The sequence below is a fragment of the Brienomyrus brachyistius genome, chromosome 10 (assembly GCF_023856365.1).
Source record: "Brienomyrus brachyistius isolate T26 chromosome 10, BBRACH_0.4, whole genome shotgun sequence".
Lineage (NCBI taxonomy): Eukaryota > Metazoa > Chordata > Actinopteri > Osteoglossiformes > Mormyridae > Brienomyrus > Brienomyrus brachyistius.
The window spans coordinates 21343907-21362438 of record NC_064542.1 but is presented as its reverse complement, the minus strand read 5'-3'; the positions used below and the strand labels follow the sequence as shown (position 1 = coordinate 21362438).

The window sequence follows — 18532 nt, the reverse complement described above, 5'->3', positions numbered from 1 at the left end:
ACTGCCATTGTCAGGCAGCCACAGAAACCAGAAGGAATCACAGGAGAAGTTCAGCAAACTATTTATTTGAAGCCAAATACACAAGTCAGAGGAAGAGCTTCCAAGTTGAGAACGTTCAAGAGCTATGATGACCAGGCAGAGTTGAAAGACTGATATGGTCAATTACCAGCTGGACAATTTGTTCCCTGTGAAAGACAGATGACATTAGACGTAGTCACATGGAAGTGTGCACATGACCCAGAAAACCCCTTTGCCTCACCTGGGATGAAGTTCGGCAAGGACTTCTTGAGCCAACCTGTTCCAGGGGCCAACACACTTGAAGAACCTGAGCCAAGCTGGGTCTGTGAGCCCAGAGTACCACTAGCACCAAGACTAGAGGCAGCCTGGGAACTGACGCCTTGAGTAGACCCAAAGCTCTGGCCAGAAGCAAAGCTAACCAATGTGCCAGACCCCTGCTGGGATACTGGGGCCTGCTCACTGAGGTAGCCCTGCCAAGACCCATCACTATTCTGGTACAGGGCCCAACTACTGCAGTTGTCCTGCTGGGATGGTAGCTGCTGGGCAACGGTAAGGCCTTGCTGGGGCACTAGCGGCTGCATTCCGGAGTAGCTCTGCTGGGAGGGTAGCTTAGACCCTACCTGCTGGGCACCTGTTTGGCCTTGCTGGGGCACTAGCTGCTGCGTGACGGAGTAGCTCTGCTGAGATGGTAGCTGCTGGGCACCTGTTTGGCCTTGCTGGGGCACTAGCTGCTGCGTGACGGAGTAGACCTGCTGAGATGGTAGCTTAGACCATACCTGCTGGGCACCTGTTTGGCCTTGCTGGGGCACTAGCGGCTGCATTCCGGAGTAGCTCTGCTGGGAGGGTAGCTTAGACCCTACCTGCTGGGCACCTGTTTGGCCTTGCTGGGGCACTAGCTGCTGCGTGACGGAGTAGCTCTGCTGAGATGGTAGCTGCTGGGCACCTGTTTGGCCTTGCTGGGGCACTAGCTGCTGCGTGACGGAGTAGACCTGCTGAGATGGTAGCTTAGACCATACCTGCTGGGCACCTGTTTGGCCTTGCTGGGGCACTAGCTGCTGCGTGCCAGAGTAGGTCTGCTGGGATGGTAGCTGCTGGGCAACGGTTAGGCCTTGCTGGGGCACTAGCTGCTGTAGGATGGAGTAGCTCTGCTGGGACGGTAGCTGCTGGGCACCTGTTTGGCCTTGCTGGGGCACTAGCTGCTGCGTGACGGAGTAGACCTGCTGAGATGGTAGCTGCTGGGCACCTGTTTGGCCTTGCTGGGGCACTAGCTGCTGCGTGACGGAGTAGACCTGCTGAGATGGTAGCTTAGACCATACCTGCTGGGCACCCGTTTGGCCTTGCTGGGGCACTAGCTGCTGCAGGATGGAGTAGCTCTGCTGGGAGGGTAGCTTAGACCCTACCTGCTGGGCACCGGTTAGGACTTGCTGGGGCACTAGTTGCTGCATTCCAGAGCAGTTCTGCTTAGAACCTACCTGCTGGGCACCGGTTAGTCCCTGAGCAAACCCTATCTGCTGCGTGCCAGAGTAGGTCTGCTGGGATGGTAGCTGCTGGGCAACGGTTAGGCCGTGCTGGGGCACTAGCTGCTGCAGGATGGAGTAGCTCTGCTGGGACGGTAGCTGCTGGGCACCTGTTTGGCCTTGCTGGGGCACTAGCTGCTGCGTGACGGAGTAGGTCTGCTGAGATGGTAGCTTAGACCCTACCTGCTGGGCACTGGTTAGTCCCTGAGCAAAGCCTATCTGCTGCGTGCCAGAGTAGGTCTGCTGGGACGGTAGCTGCTGGGCACCTGCTTGGCCTTTCTGGGGTACTAGCTGCTGCGTGACGGAGTACACCTGCTGAGATGGTAGCTGCTGGGCACCTGTTTGGCCTAGCTGGGGTACTAGCTGCTGCGTGACGGAGTACGCCTGCTGAGATGGTAGCTGCTGGGCACCTGTTTGGCCTTGCTGGGGCGCTAGCTGCTGCGTGACGGAGTAGGCCTGCTGAGATGGTAGCTTAGACCATACCTGCTGGACACCTGTTTGGCCTTGCTGGGGCACTAGCTGCTGCGTGCCAGAGTAGGTCTGCTGAGATGGTAGCTTAGACCCTACCTGCTGGGCACCGGTTAGTCCCTGAGCAAAGCCTATCTGCTGCGTGCCAGAGTAGGTCTGCTGGGACGGTAGCTGCTGGGCACCTGCTTGGCCTTGCTGGGGCGCTAGCTGCTGCGTGAAGGAGTAGGCCTGCTGGGAGGGTAGCTTAGACCATACCTGCTGGACACCTGTTTGGCCTTGCTGGGGCACTAGCTGCTGCGTGCCAGAGTAGGTCTGCTGGGACGGTAGCTGCTGGGCACCCGTTTGGCCTTGCTGGGGCGCTAGCTGCTGCGTGAAGGAGTAGCTCTGCTGGGAGGGTAGCTGCTGGGCACCCGTTTGGCCTTGCTGGGGCGCTAGCTGTTGCGTGACGGTGTTGGTCTGCTGAGACGGTAGCTTTGACCCTACCTGCTGGACACCTGTTTGGCCTTGCTGGGGCACTAGCTGCTGCGTGCCAGAGTAGGTCTGCTGGGACGGTAGCTGCTGGGCACCTGCTTGGCTTTGCTGGGGTGCTAGCTGCTGCGTGAAGGAGTAGCTCTGCTGGGAGGGTAGCTGCTGGGCACCCGTTTGGCCTTGCTGGGGCGCTAGCTGTTGCGTGACGGTGTTGGTCTGCTGAGACGGTAGCTTTGACCCTACCTGCTGGGCACTGGTTAGTACTTGCTGGGGCACTAGCTGCTGCGTGACGGAGTAGCTCTGCTGGGAGGGTAGCTGCTGGGCAACGGTTAGCACTCGCTGGGGCACTACCCCCTGTACCCTAGTAGAGCCTACAAGTACTGTAGGATCATTAGGAGGAACAGGATCTGAGAGAGGCTGGACTGCCACATACTGAAAAGATTCTTGGCCATTCTGGGAACCTACAGTGCTGGTCAAGTAGGAGAAGGATCCCGTGCCTTGGTCAGACCCACAAGCGCTCTTTGCCACTTGTGCCTGGCTGGACCCAGAGCTGCTGCCAGAAGATCCAGCAGCCAACTTATATTTTACAGGAAAGCCAATGCCAGCACCTAGGGAGCAAGAGTACAAGAGCCAGAATATAACCACGATACCAAGGAGTAAGGGGATTTTCACCCATCAAGGTTCCTCAGCCAGCCTCACAATCCCATTAGTAAGCCACGAGTAACACTTACTCAGTCCTACATCAGTGTAGCAGACTGATACCAAGCAAAGCACCCTGCAGAGGAGGCAAAAGGGCAGTTACACTCAGCAAATACCTTGCAGTGGTCAGAGATCATCATGGCTCTTTTTGAAGCCCAACTTACAATAAATCAACTCCAAGCGCCATCATTCAGCTACAAAAACGAGACAGAGGTGAAATCAGTGCATAGCCTTTGGTGTTACACTGTCAGTCACAACTAAGCATTCACACTCTGGATACCCAGCAAGTCTACACTTCCAGCCTTTAACTTTCCCGCCTCATGCAGTCTAATTAGAAGCAGCTGGTAACTATGGAAACCATAACTGGCAAACAAGGTAGGAGCAAGTATTGAGAAAAATTTGATAATGGTTCTTAATTTGTACTGCATGATAGTGTACATGTAACATGCATTTGAATGTATTCCTGCATGCATAGTGCATACCCTTGGCATTTAGGTTTGTTACTCAGGTTACATGTGCATTGTTGCCTCATTGTATCTGCAGCAGAAATGTAAAATGAGGATTAAGGCTGTGCGATTCTGGACAAAATAAGAGTCACAATTTTCTTTTTACTCAGAATAAAGATTGTGATTTTCTCTCATGATTCTTGAGCAATAAGTTTCTCTCCAGCCACCCATTTCCTGTATCTGCTTGTCCTATTGACTGTTGCGGGGGGTCTGGAGCCTATCCCACAGGGTATGGGTGCAGGGCAGGGAACAGCCCACATGGAACCTTATTCTGCTAATCTGCCCCCTCCCCATCAAATGATTTGTTTTTGACACTTTTTTGTTCAGTGCATAATTCCACGTTATTTTACAGTTTTGATACTTTATGATGATTCTAAAATGTGCAGAATAATACAAATAAACCACAGTTGTGTCCAAAGTTAATTGGTACTGCGTATGTATATACTGTATATACACACATATACACACGTATATATTTTATATGTAATTTAGTTTATATGTATGTATGTATATATATCAGGCCTAAACAGAGTATATGTAGAATACTAAGAATACTGTTCTAAACAAACAATAATCAACACATCTTAAAATGCAATTTAGATTATTCATAATATTTTAATATATATCATCTGATCCTCATTTGTACAATGACCAACCAGTTTTCTGTGACTAATGGTACAGACTGAACCCCGTTAACAACACTACGGAGAATTAATCTGTGCCTTATTGGCTCTTAAGCTCAGAATCTCTCGATTTGCCTTTGGGAACACGCTGGTATTTGATATCTGTCACACACTGGGTAACCTGTGACAGTTTTCTCCTACATGTCCCATACATGGGGATGGCATGATGGTGCAGTGGTTAGCACTGTTGCCTCACACCTCTGGGACCAAACACCTCTGGGAACATCCATCCATCCATTTTCTGAAGCCGCTTCTCCTGTTCAGGGTCACAGGGGGTCCGGAACCGGACACAAAGCAGGGAACAACCCAGGATGGGACGCCAACCCATCAGAGGGCACACTCACCATTCACTCACTCCTACAGGCAATTTAATAACTTGAGTTAGCCTCAGTACGTAATTGGACTGTGGGGGGAAACCCCACGATGACACAGGAAGTGTGTGAGCCACTTCTTGCGTTACATTTAATGTTCCAGTGATCACATATGCATAGACTTACAATTACTTTGTACAATTCACATTCCACAATAATCCTGTTTTAATGTGTTATGTATGTGTGTTATTCACTTAATTGTTTTGTTACTGGGAACAAGCTTAACCAAGTCTAAACACACCACACTAGTCTCCAGTTGTGTTCAGTTCAGCTTTAACTTATTTGCCTGTACACAATTCTATTTAACATAATCAAACTCAACTACTAATAAATATAAATCAGAAGGCAGAAGTGATTATGTCATGACTTGTAACTTAATGGAAACACACTCTAACCGTACATTCATCCAAATGGTGTTAAAGAGTAAACTACTATCCGGCCTAGTGATTCATCACTTCACCTGCTGGACCTGGATCAGGTGGAACACCTGCTTTTGCCGAGTCCTGCCTCGCCTCTCTAACCATAGTTGCTGCCTTCATAGTTCCTGATCTGCTGCTGTCTGATGTTCTTCATCTTCATTCTCTTACTGATGCTGTCTGTGTCTGTCTATCTTCATCATGCTCTGCCTCTGCTTGTTCCTCTTCATCCTCCTCTTCACTTAGAGGAGCATGCCCCCCCCCTCTTGGCTCTCTCTCTCCTGCACTAACTTTCTTCTTAAAATAAGAAGAGATGTCTCTAGACTTTCTCTTCACTGTCTGCAAACTGACATAGCTTATATACCAGCACCAGCTAACATTCGCAAGGTAATTAAGTTCGGCATTACAATAACACATCACTGATGAGCAGAGAAATATCTACCTGTGGGGTATGTTTCCTGCACCACGATGGATGTTTGCATTAAACTAACATGATGCGATGCATCGTTAAACTAACTAACATCTGGAGTAAAACGGTCTCGAAGGACTGTCATATTCCAGTGGTGATGCATGTAGATGCTCAACACTATGCAAGCACTTGTGCTCGTCGTAAGACATCCTGTCTGGCCAGAATAAAAATGGCACAGGAATATAATCCGCAATTTTCAGTCAAAGAGCGTGCTGTGTTAATCAACAAGGTTGAAGGAAACCGGCTAGATATTGTCTTAAGGTTGAAAAATTCTACAACAAATTCTGAAAAGAAAAAAAATGGCAGGAGATCAAAGAAAAAAATACATTCTGTGGGCCATGGCTGGAGCCGCAAGGCAGAGAGTATGAGGGGGAAGTGCAGGGACGACGTCAGCGTCACCAAAAGGAGGGCTGGGGGAGCACCAGTCTGCCTCCTCTCACTCCTGGGGAGGACCGAGTCTTGGCCATCCTAGGCTCAGAGGCACTTGAGGGAGTCCCGGGGGCATAGATGTCTGTAGTCTACCCACCTCCCAGACATCTGTGCTTTCTACTCCCCAGCCACTTCCTCTTGGCCCACCAACATCTGGTCCCCTCCAGTGTGATAGGCAGGGCTCCTCAACATGTGGCACCTCCACACCTGGCTCCTCTACATCAGCCATCCCACCTCTGGGCCCCTCTACATCAGGCCCCCTCTGACGTGGCCCTCAGTCCCCCTCTGGGCGACACTGTCGCCTGAGTCCCCAGAATCCCTTTCAGTCTGGGAGATCACCAAACCCCACCCGTCCTGCTGCCTCGCCCCCCGTCCCCCTCCTCCACCTCCACCTCCACTCAGACCCGCTGGTGCAGAAACATTCGCTGCTAATGTAGTGAAGAGCTCCTCAGGTCTGAGGGTGAAAAAACATCTGTTCTGAGGGGCAAGAGTGAGGAACCGGCAACCCTGAGGGAACAGAATGAAAGACACCACGAAGAGGTGATCGCCTACCAGAAGGAGAAACTGGTCTTACTGGCCCAACATGTCAGCAGCCCCAGTGTGACAATGTATCTCCCCACTTCAGAATGTCAAGGATACCTCCAACCATCAGCAATCTATGTTATGCTAGTTTGGGTACCTATCTAAATGGGGACCTTCCATTCATTTCTATGGGGAAAACCCTAATCCTAATCAGGACACCCTTAACCCCTACCCAGCCCTAACCATAAGCATAATTAACCAAACAAAATACAAGACTTTTGGCATTTTTACTTTTTCCGCTAAACCCATACACAACCATCAGACTACCAGACAGAGAAATATGATTCGTCACTCCACAGAACACATTTCCACTGCACCGAGCACAGGAACTGGAGCCGGAGAAACGTGACGCCAACAATCTTTCACAGGGATTGAACAATCTGTGTGTCGCTTTTTCTGTTTTGCCGCTAGTTGAAATGCCGCGAGTTTTATTTTACATTAGACGGCACCGCTTAGTAACAGGTGTTCTTAATCTGTGTCGTAAATGACATTGTGATACTATACAGTAAAATCCACTTATAACGGACTTCAAGGGACCTGGCAAAAGAGTCTGTTATATCCAAAGTCCGTTACATCCAGAGTTGCTGTACGCCCAGAACACAACTACAGGACACCATTTACTCATGCCACACCCCAGCAGACACACTTGTGGTATAGATTATTGTATTGTATATATAGTAATCCTGGTGCAGTGGTTAGTACTGTTGCCTCACACCTCTGGGACCCAGGTTCGAGTCTCCAACTTTGCCTGAGCAGATTCGTGACTATTAATAATCCCGACTACGTATCTGTGCTGGATATCATCGACAATTCATGTGCCTTGTAGGCGGAGCCTGCATGTCAGTTATAGCGAACAAAACCACAGCGAAAAGCGGCCCTGGGGACCAAATTGTCAGTTAAAAGCGGAATTCCGTTATATGCGAGTCTGATGCTTTTTCTGCATGTTCTTAAAGGCGCACGGCCGGGACCAGCGGACCTCGTCCGTTATAGAAGATATTCCGTTATAGGCGAGTTCACTATAATGGGATTTTACGGTTGAGTGACACAAATCGGCATAGATTACCATAAAACTGATAATTTAGCAGGTATGTCGCAAAAACGTTTGACGTACCTTTCCAAGACAAGCTGTATTTTCTGAAAACTTGCCTGCACCTTTTTATCGTAAATGGAGTCGTATCTCTTAAATGATTCAGACTTCCATCACGCATTCACGTTTAGTAGATTAAAAACAAAGCCAACAAATATTTCAAATGATTAGGAATATCACTGACCACTCTCCCAAGACTAAAGCAGTATCACACCTGCATAAATTCAACTTCGCATGGAGTTTGTAGTGTTACACATGATCATTTACACACGAGCTAATATAGATTATATCCATTTGTTTTTTTTGCATGTGTAAAAATGGTGATTTACAGTAACATGCATTTACTTTGACAGGGCAACAAACGCAGTTTTGGCTATACTGATCCATTAGCCAAATCACATCTATGTAAAGGTTCGGCCGTACACAGGAAGCTTGTCTTAATCCTATCAGGAAAGGTTCTAGGTGTGGGGGTGGCCCCGATATGCACTACCTTGTGGGGAAACACATGTCCCCCACTATGAGGTAAAATCCTGCTATTTTGACCAGTTTTGGTCCCCACAAGGAGAAATTCAGTTTCATACATCGAATTATGTTACTTGTGGTTCAGGATAAGGCTGCGTAGAGGTTAAGGCCATTTGAAGGTTGGGACAAGTTCTCCACCTATTAATGGAGTCCCCACAAAGACCTACAGACCAGCGTGTGCATAATTCATGTTGCCAAGTTTGGCAACCAATAGCCCATCGTGTCCTGCAGGCAAACATTTGAACTGAAATACCAATATCATGACTGCATGAGTCACACACCAGTCCAGGCTGCAACACAATGCAGCCTAGAGAGCATCAAGTTGTGAACAGACCGGCCATTTAGAATTAATGGATCACTGAGGCCAGAACTCAGGTTTGAGGGAAGCAGTGGGGGCTACTGGTCTGTCAAATAGGGGAAGCTCATTTTCGGCCTACATCATAAAATTGTCTATTTAAAAGTAAATTCTGCCCTACGTTCCTTTTCAAGAAAATGGTCTGTGACCCTGTCGTACCAACTAGGCGTCTTTTCCAGTGACTTGACCAGTGTCCTCTCAATGGCCAGCAGAGCTAGGCTGCTTAAACGGCCTTGGCCCATTGTGTTTCGGGTGTAGGACTTGAGCCGCTTTAAACAGGAGAAGCTCCTTTCTACACCTGCAGATGTAGCTCCAATTGTTGCCATTAATGAAAACAGTTTGTAAAGGTCGACAATATTAGCACTGTCTGCCATCGTGTGCAGTTTCACCCACGACGCTAGCCTAGCCTAAGCCTACTATATGAATGATCTAAAAATATTAAACTCTGTAAAAGTGAAACAAGGAATGTGGTGTATAATTGTGTGAAATGAAAATCAAGCCAGCCGACCTGCTATATCTGATTCTGAACGAACTCGTCTTTGAGATGAACGTTTTCTAACGCATTTTTAGTCAATAAAATGTTAATACAATAGTACATAATTTGACCATTAATTTTGTGACATTATAGGGGAAGCTGAGCTTCCCTTGCAGTCTTAAAGAAATCTCCACTGGAGGGAAGGTACACCTTGCAGATCACACTGCCATTGTCAGGCAGCCACAGAAACCAGAAGGAATCACAGGAGAAGTTCAGCAAACTATTTATTTGAAGCCAAATACACAAGTCAGAGGAAGAGCTTCCAAGTTCAGAACGTTCAAGAGCTATGATGACCAGGCAGAGTTGAAAGACTGATATGGTCAATTACCAGCTGGACAATTTGTTCCCTGTGAAAGACAGATGACATTAGACGTAGTCACATGGAAGTGTGCACATGACCCAGAAAACCCCTTTGCCTCACCTGGGATGAAGTTCGGCAAGGACTTCTTGAGCCAACCTGTTCCAGGGGCCAACACACTTGAAGAACCTGAGCCAAGCTGGGTCTGTGAGCCCAGAGTACCACTAGCACCAAGACTAGAGGCAGCCTGGGAACTGACGCCTTGAGTAGACCCAAAGCTATGGCCAGAAGCAAAGCTAACCAATGTGCCAGACCCCTGCTGGGATACTGGGGCCTGCTCACTGAGGTAGCCCTGCCAAGACCCATCACTGTTCTGGTACAGGGCCCAACTACTGTAGTTGTCCTGCTGGGATGGTAGCTGCTGGGCAACGGTAAGGCCTTGCTGGGGCACTAGCGGCTGCATTCCGGAGTAGCTCTGCTGGGAGGGTAGCTTAGACCCTACCTGCTGGGCACCTGTTTGGCCTTGCTGGGGCACTAGCTGCTGTGTGACGGAGTAGACCTGCTGAGACGGTAGCTGCTGGGCACCTGTTTGGCCTTGCTGGGGCACTAGCTGCTGCGTGACGGAGTAGACCTGCGGAGATGGTAGCTTAGACCATACCTGCTGGGCACCCGTTTGGCCTTGCTGGGGCACTAGCTGCTGCAGGATGGAGTAGCTCTGCTGGGAGGGTAGCTTAGACCCTACCTGCTGGGCACCGGTTAGGACTTGCTGGGGCACTAGTTGCTTCATTCCAGAGCAGTTCTGCTTAGAACCTACCTGCTGGGCACCAGTTAGTCCCTGAGCAAACCCTATCTGCTGCGTGCCAGAGTAGGTCTGCTGGGATGGTAGCTGCTGGGCATCGGTTAGGGCTTGCTGGGGCACTAGCTGCTGCAGGATGGAGTAGCTCTGCTGGGATGGTAGCTGCTGGGCACCTGTTTGGCCTTGCTGGGGCACTAGCTGCTGCGTGACGGAGTAGGTCTGCTGAGATGGTAGCTTAGACCCTACCCGCTGGGCACTGGTTAGTCCCTGAGCAAAGCCTATCTGCTGCGTGCCAGAGTAGGTCTGCTGGGACGGTAGCTGCTGGGCACCTGCTTGGCCATTCTGGGGTACTAGCTGCTGCGTGACGGAGTACGCCTGCTGAGATGGTAGCTGCTGGGCACCTGTTTGGCCTTGCTGGGGCGCTAGCTGCTGCGTGACGGAGTAGGCCTGCTGAGATGGTAGCTTAGACCATACCTGCTGGACACCTGTTTGGCCTTGCTGGGGCACTAGCTGCTGCGTGCCAGAGTAGGTCTGCTGAGATGGTAGCTTAGACCCTACCTGCTGGGCACCGGTTAGTCCCTGAGCAAAGCCCATCTGCTGCGTGCCAGAGTAGGTCTGCTGGGACGGTAGCTGCTGGGCACCTGCTTGGCCTTGCTGGGGCGCTAGCTGCTGCGTGAAGGAGTAGGCCTGCTGGGAGGGTAGCTTAGACCATACCTGCTGGACACCTGTTTGGCCTTGCTGGGGCACTAGCTGCTGCGTGAAGGAGTAGGCCTGCTGAGATGGTAGCTTAGACCCTACCTGCTGGGCACCGGTTAGTCCCTGAGCAAAGCCTATCTGCTGCGTGCCAGAGTAGGTCTGCTGGGACGGTAGCTGCTGGGCACCTGCTTGGCCTTGCTGGGGCGCTAGCTGCTGCGTGAAGGAGTAGGCCTGCTGGGAGGGTAGCTTAGACCATACCTGCTGGACACCTGTTTGGCCTTGCTGGGGCACTAGCTGCTGCGTGAAGGAGTAGGCCTGCTGGGAGGGTAGCTTAGACCATACCTGCTGGACACCTGTTTGGCCTTGCTGGGGCGCTAGCTGCTGCGTGAAGTAGTAGCTCTGCTGGGAGGGTAGCTGCTGGGCACCCGTTTGGTCTTGCTGGGGCGCTAGCTGTTGCGTGACGGTGTTGGTCTGCTGAGACGGTAGCTTTGACCCTACCTGCTGGGCACTGGTTAGGACTTGCTGGGGCACTAGCTGCTGCGTGACGGAGTAGCTCTGCTGGGAGGGTAGCTGCTGGGCAACGGTTAGCACTCGCTGGGGCACTACCCCCTGTACCCTAGTAGAGCCTATAAGTACTGTAGGATCATTAGGAGGAACAGGATCTGAGAGAGGCTGGACTGCCACATACTGAAAAGATTCTTGGCCATTCTGGGAACCTACAGTGCTGGTCAAGTAGGAGAAGGATCCCGTGCCTTGGTCAGACCCACAAGCGCTCTTTGCCACTTGTGCCTGGCTGGACCCAGAGCTGCTGCCAGAAGATCCAGCAGCCAACTTATATTTTACAGGAAAGCCAATGCCAGCACCTAGGGAGCAAGAGTACAAGAGCCGGAATATAACCACGATACCAAGGAGTAAGGGGATTTTCACCCATCAAGGTTCCTCAGCCAGCCTCACAATCCCATTAGTAAGCCACGAGTAACACTTACTCAGTCCTACATCAGTGTAGCAGACTGATACCAAGCAAAGCACCCTGCAGAAGAGGCAAAAGGGCAGTTACACTCAGCAAATACCTTGCAGTGGTCAGAGATCATCATGGCTCTTTTTGAAGCCCAACTTACAATAAATCAACTCCAAGCGCCATCATTCAGCTACAAAAACGAGACAGAGGTGAAATCAGTGCATAGCCTTTGGTGTTACACTGTCAGTCACAACTAAGCATTCACACTCTGGATACCCAGCAAGTCTACACTTCCAGCCTTTAACTTTCCCGCCTCATGCAGTCTAATTAGAAGCAGCTGGTAACTATGGAAACCATAACTGGCAAACAAGGTAGGAGCAAGTATTGAGAAAAATTTGATAATGGTTCTTAATTTGTACTGCATGATAGTGTACATGTAACATGCATCTGAATGTATTCCTGCATGCATAGTGCATACCCTTGGCATTTAGGTTTGTTACTCAGGTTACATGTGCATTGTTGCCTCATTGTATCTGCAGCAGAAATGTAAAATGAGGATTAAGGCTGTGCGATTCTGGACAAAATAAGAGTCACAATTTTCTTTTTACTCAGAATAAAGATTGTGATTTTCTCTCATGATTCTTGAGCAATAAGTTTCTCTCCAGCCACCCATTTCCTGTATCTGCTTGTCCTATTGACTGTTGCGGGGGGTCTGGAGCCTATCCCACAGGGTATGGGTGCAGGGCAGGGAACAGCCCACATGGAACCTTATTCTGCTAATCTGCCCCCTCCCCATCAAATGATTTGTTTTTGACACTTTTTTGTTCAGTGCATAATTCCACGTTATTTTACAGTTTTGATACTTTATGATGATTCTAAAATGTGCAGAATAATACAAATAAACCACAGTTGTGTCCAAAGTTAATTGGTACTGCGTATGTATATACTGTATATACACACATATACACACGTATATATTTTATATGTAATTTAGTTTATATGTATGTATGTATATATATCAGGCCTAAACAGAGTATATGTAGAATACTAAGAATACTGTTCTAAACAAACAATAATCAACACATCTTAAAATGCAATTTAGATTATTCATAGTATTTTAATATATATCATCTGATCCTCATTTGTACAATGACCAACCAGTTTTCTGTGACTAATGGTACAGACTGAACCCCGTTAACAACACTACGGAGAATTAATCTGTGCCTTATTGGCTCTTAAGCTCAGAATCTCTCGATTTGCCTTTGGGAACACGCTGGTATTTGATATCTGTCACACACTGGGTAACCTGTGACAGTTTTCTCCTACATGTCCCATACATGGGGATGGCATGATGGTGCAGTGGTTAGCACTGTTGCCTCACACCTCTGGGACCAAACACCTCTGGGAACATCCATCCATCCATTTTCTGAAGCCGCTTCTCCTGTTCAGGGTCACAGGGGGTCCGGAACCGGACACAAAGCAGGGAACAACCCAGGATGGGACGCCAACCCATCAGAGGGCACACTCACCATTCACTCACTCCTACAGGCAATTTAATAACTTGAGTTAGCCTCAGTACGTAATTGGACTGTGGGGGGAAACCCCACGATGACACAGGAAGTGTGTGAGCCACTTCTTGCGTTACATTTAATGTTCCAGTGATCACATATGCATAGACTTACAATTACTTTGTACAATTCACATTCCACAATAATCCTGTTTTAATGTGTTATGTATGTGTGTTATTCACTTAATTGTTTTGTTACTGGGAACAAGCTTAACCAAGTCTAAACACACCACACTAGTCTCCAGTTGTGTTCAGTTCAGCTTTAACTTATTTGCCTGTACACAATTCTATTTAACATAATCAAACTCAACTACTAATAAATATAAATCAGAAGGCAGAAGTGATTATGTCATGACTTGTAACTTAATGGAAACACACTCTAACCGTACATTCATCCAAATGGTGTTAAAGAGTAAACTACTATCCGGCCTAGTGATTCATCACTTCACCTGCTGGACCTGGATCAGGTGGAACACCTGCTTTTGCCGAGTCCTGCCTCGCCTCTCTAACCATAGTTGCTGCCTTCATAGTTCCTGATCTGCTGCTGTCTGATGTTCTTCATCTTCATTCTCTTACTGATGCTGTCTGTGTCTGTCTATCTTCATCATGCTCTGCCTCTGCTTGTTCCTCTTCATCCTCCTCTTCACTTAGAGGAGCATGCCCCCCCCCTCTTGGCTCTCTCTCTCCTGCACTAACTTTCTTCTTAAAATAAGAAGAGATGTCTCTAGACTTTCTCTTCACTGTCTGCAAACTGACATAGCTTATATACCAGCACCAGCTAACATTCGCAAGGTAATTAAGTTCGGCATTACAATAACACATCACTGATGAGCAGAGAAATATCTACCTGTGGGGTATGTTTCCTGCACCACGATGGATGTTTGCATTAAACTAACATGATGCGATGCATCGTTAAACTAACTAACATCTGGAGTAAAACGGTCTCGAAGGACTGTCATATTCCAGTGGTGATGCATGTAGATGCTCAACACTATGCAAGCACTTGTGCTCGTCGTAAGAATAAAATAAAAATACAAATGGCACAGGAATGTAATCCGCAATTTTCAGTCAAAGAGCGTGCTGTGTTAATCAACAAGGTTGAAGGAAACCGGCTAGATATTGTCTTAAGGTTGAAAAATTCTACAACAAATTCTGAAAAGAAAAAAAATGGCAGGAGATCAAAGAAAAAAATACATTCTGTGGGCCATGGCTGGAGCCGCAAGGCAGAGAGTATGAGGGGGAAGTGCAGGGACGACGTCAGCGTCACCAAAAGGAGGGCTGGGGGAGCACCAGTCTGCCTCCTCTCACTCCTGGGGAGGACCGAGTCTTGGCCATCCTAGGCTCAGAGGCACTTGAGGGAGTCCCGGGGGCATAGATGTCTGTAGTCTACCCACCTCCCAGACATCTGTGCTTTCTACTCCCCAGCCACTTCCTCTTGGCCCACCAACATCTGGTCCCCTCCAGTGTGATCGGCAGGGCTCCTCAACATGTGGCACCTCCACACCTGGCTCCTCTACATCAGCCATCCCACCTCTGGGCCCCTCTACATCAGGCCCCCTCTGACGTGGCCCTCAGTCCCCCTCTGGGCGACACTGTCGCCTGAGTCCCCAGAATCCCTTTCAGTCTGGGAGATCACCAAACCCCACCCATCCTGCTGCCTCGCCCCCCGTCCCCCTCCTCCACCTCCACCTCCACTCAGACCCGCTGGTGCAGAAACATTCGCTGCTAATGTAGTGAAGAGCTCCTCAGGTCTGAGGGTGAAAAAACATCTGTTCTGAGGGGCAAGAGTGAGGAACCGGCAACCCTGAGGGAACAGAATGAAAGACACCACGAAGAGGTGATCGCCTACCAGAAGGAGAAACTGGTCTTACTGGCCCAACATGTCAGCAGCCCCAGTGTGACAATGTATCTCCCCACTTCAGAATGTCAAGGATACCTCCAACCATCAGCAATCTATGTTATGCCAGTTTGGGTACCTATCTAAATGGGGACCTTCCATTCATTTCTATGGGGAAAACCCTAATCCTAATCAGGACACCCTTAACCCCTACCCAGCCCTAACCATAAGCATAATTAACCAAACAAAATACAAGACTTTTGGCATTTTTACTTTTTCCGCTAAACCCATACACAACCATCAGACTACCAGACAGAGAAATATGATTCGTCACTCCACAGAACACATTTCCACTGCACCGAGCACAGGAACTGGAGCCGGAGAAACGTGACGCCAACAATCTTTCACGGGGTTTGAACAATCTGTGTGTCGCTTTTTCTGTTTTGCCGCTAGTTGAAATGCCGCGAGTTTTATCTTACATTAGACGGCACCGCTTAGTAACAGGTGTTCTTAATCTGTGTCGTAAATGACATTGTGATACTATACAGTAAAATCCACTTATAACGGACTTCAAGGGACCTGGCAAAAGAGTCTGTTATATCCAAAGTCCGTTACATCCAGAGTTGCTGTACGCCCAGAACACAACTACAGGACACCATTTACTCATGCCACACCCCAGCAGACACACTTGTGGTATAGATTATTGTATTGTATATATAGTAATCCTGGTGCAGTGGTTAGTACTGTTGCCTCACACCTCTGGGACCCAGGTTCGAGTCTCCAACTTTGCCTGAGCAGATTCGTGACTATTAATAATCCCGACTACGTATCTGTGCTGGATATCATCGACATGTCATGTGTCTTGTAGGCGGAGCCTGCATGTCAGTTATAGCGAACAAAACCACAGCGAAAAGCGGCCCTGGGGACCAAATTGTCAGTTAAAAGCGGAATTCCGTTATATGCGAGTCTGATGCTTTTTCTGCATGTTCTTAAAGGCGCACGGCCGGGACCAGCGGACCTCGTCCGTTATAGAACATATTCCGTTATAGGCGAGTTCACTATAATGGGATTTTACGGTTGAGTGACACAAATCGGCATAGATTACCATAAAACTGATAATTTAGCAGGTATGTCGCAAAAACGTTTGACGTACCTTTCCAAGACAAGCTGTATTTTCTGAAAACTTGCCTGCACCTTTTTATCGTAAATGGAGTCGTATCTCTTAAATGATTCAGACTTCCATCACGCATTCACGTTTAGTAGATTAAAAATAAAGCCAACAAATATTTCAAATGATTAGGAATATCACTGACCACTCTCAAGACTAAAGCAGTATCACACCTGCATAAATTCAACTTCACATGGAGTTTGTAGTGTTACGCATGATCATTTACACACGAGCTACTATAGATTATATCCATTAGTTTTTTTTGCATGTGTCAAAATGGTGATTTACAGTAACATGCATTTACTTTGACAGCGCAACAAACGCAGTTTTGGCTATACTGATCCATTAGCCAAATCACATCTATGTAAAGGTTCGGCCGTACACAGGAAACTTGTCTTAATCCCATCAGGAAACGTTCTAGGTGTGGCCCAGATATGCAGTACATTGTGGGGAAACACGTGTCCCCCACTATGAGGTAAAAACCTGCTATTTTGACCAGTTTTGGTCCCCACAAGGAGAAATTCAGTTTCATACATCGAATTATGTTACTTGTGGTTCAGGATAAGGCTGTGTAGAGGTTAAGGCCATTTGAAGGTTGGGACAAGTTCTCCACCTATTAATGGAGTCCCCACAAAGACCTATAGACCAGTGTGTGCATAATTCATGTTGCCAAGTTTGGCAACTAATACCCCATCGTTGCCTGCAGGCAAAGATTTGAACTGAAATACCAATATCATGACTGCATGAGTCACACACCAGTCCAGGCTGCAACACAATGCAGCCTAGAGAGCATCAAGTTGTGAACAGACCGGCCATTTAGAATTAATGGATCACTGAGGCCAGAACTCAGGTTTGAGGGAAGGTACACCTTACAGATCACACTGCCATTGTCAGGCAGCCACAGAAACCAGAAGGAATCACAGGAGAAGTTCAGTAAACCATTTATTTGAAGCCAAATACACAAGTCAGAGGAAGAGCTTCCAAGTTCAGAACGTTCAAGAGCTATGATGACCATGCAGAGTTGAGACTGATATGGTCAATTACCAGCTGGACAATTTGTTCCCTGTGAAAGACAGATGACATTAGACGTAGTCACATGGAAGTGTGCACATGACCCAGAAAACCCCTTTGCCTCACCTGGGATGAAGTTCGGCAAGGACTTCTTGAGCCAACCTGTTCCAGGGGCCAACACACTTGAAGAACCTGAGCCAAGCTGGGTCTGTGAGCCCAGAGTACCACTAGCACCAAGACTAGGGGCAGCCTGGGAACTGACGCCTTGAGTAGACCCAAAGCTCTGGCCAGAAGCAAAGCTAACCAATGTGCCAGACCCCTGCTGGGATACCGGGGCCTGCTCACTGAGGTAGCCCTGCCAAGACCCATCACTATTCTGGTACAGGGCCCAACTACTGCAGTTGTCCTGCTGGGATGGTAGCTGCTGGGCAACGGTAAGGCCTTGCTGGGGCACTAGCGGCTGCATTCCGGAGTAGCTCTGCTGGGATGGTAGCTGCTGGGTACCCGTTTGGCCTTGCTGGGGCGCTAGCCGCTGCGTGAAGGAGTAGGCCTGCTGGGAGGGTAGCTGCTGGGCACCTGTTTGGCCTTGCTGGGGCGCTAGCTGCTGCTTGCCAGAGTAGGTCTGCTGGGACGGTAGCTGCTGGGCACCTGCTTGGCCTTGCTGGGGCGCTAGCTGCTGTGTGACGGAGTAGGCCTGCTGAGATGGTAGCTTAGACCATACCTGCTGGGCACCTGTTTGGCCTTGCTGGGGCACTAGCTGCTGCAGGATGGAGTAGCTCTGCTGGGAGGGTAGCTTAGACCCTACCTGCTGGGCACTGGTTAGGACTTGCTGGGGCACTAGCTGCTGCATTCCGGAGCAGTTCTGCTTAGAACCTACCGGCTGGGAACTGGTTAGTCCCTGAGCAAAGCCTATCTGCTGCGTGCCAGAGTAGGTCTGCTGGGACGGTAGCTGCTGGGCACCTGCTTGGCCTTGTTGGGGCGCTAGCTGCTGCGTGAAGGAGTAGGCCTGCTGGGCACCGGTTAGGACTTGCTGGGGCACTAGCTGCTGCGTGACGGAGTAGGTCTGCTGAGATGGT

General features: G+C 48.9%; 1 protein-coding gene across 50 annotated transcripts in view; it reads right to left on the bottom strand.

Moving 5' to 3' along the window:
* Nucleotides 1–18532, bottom strand: part of LOC125750354 (uncharacterized) — an 83847-nt gene that overhangs the window by 17093 nt on the left and 48222 nt on the right. For 10 of the 50 annotated variants that reach the window (XM_049028045.1, XM_049028033.1, XM_049028046.1 and 7 more), the window contains 5 exons: nucleotides 11018–11268; nucleotides 10393–10453; nucleotides 2103–2269; nucleotides 1190–2018; nucleotides 795–1045 (listed from right to left, as the gene is read on the bottom strand). In XM_049028045.1, coding sequence (XP_048884002.1) covers nucleotides 795–1045; nucleotides 1190–2018; nucleotides 2103–2269; nucleotides 10393–10453; nucleotides 11018–11268 — 1559 coding nt within the window. Of the gene's footprint in view, nucleotides 1–49; nucleotides 186–259; nucleotides 2074–2102; nucleotides 2270–2486; nucleotides 2715–9343; nucleotides 9473–9546; nucleotides 9770–10008; nucleotides 10166–10392; nucleotides 10778–10860; nucleotides 10945–11017; nucleotides 11269–17374; nucleotides 17509–17582; nucleotides 18389–18462; nucleotides 18518–18532 lie in introns of those variants that run through there. The other 40 variants (XM_049028055.1, XM_049028057.1, XM_049028068.1 and 37 more) reach the window with 38 other exon arrangements.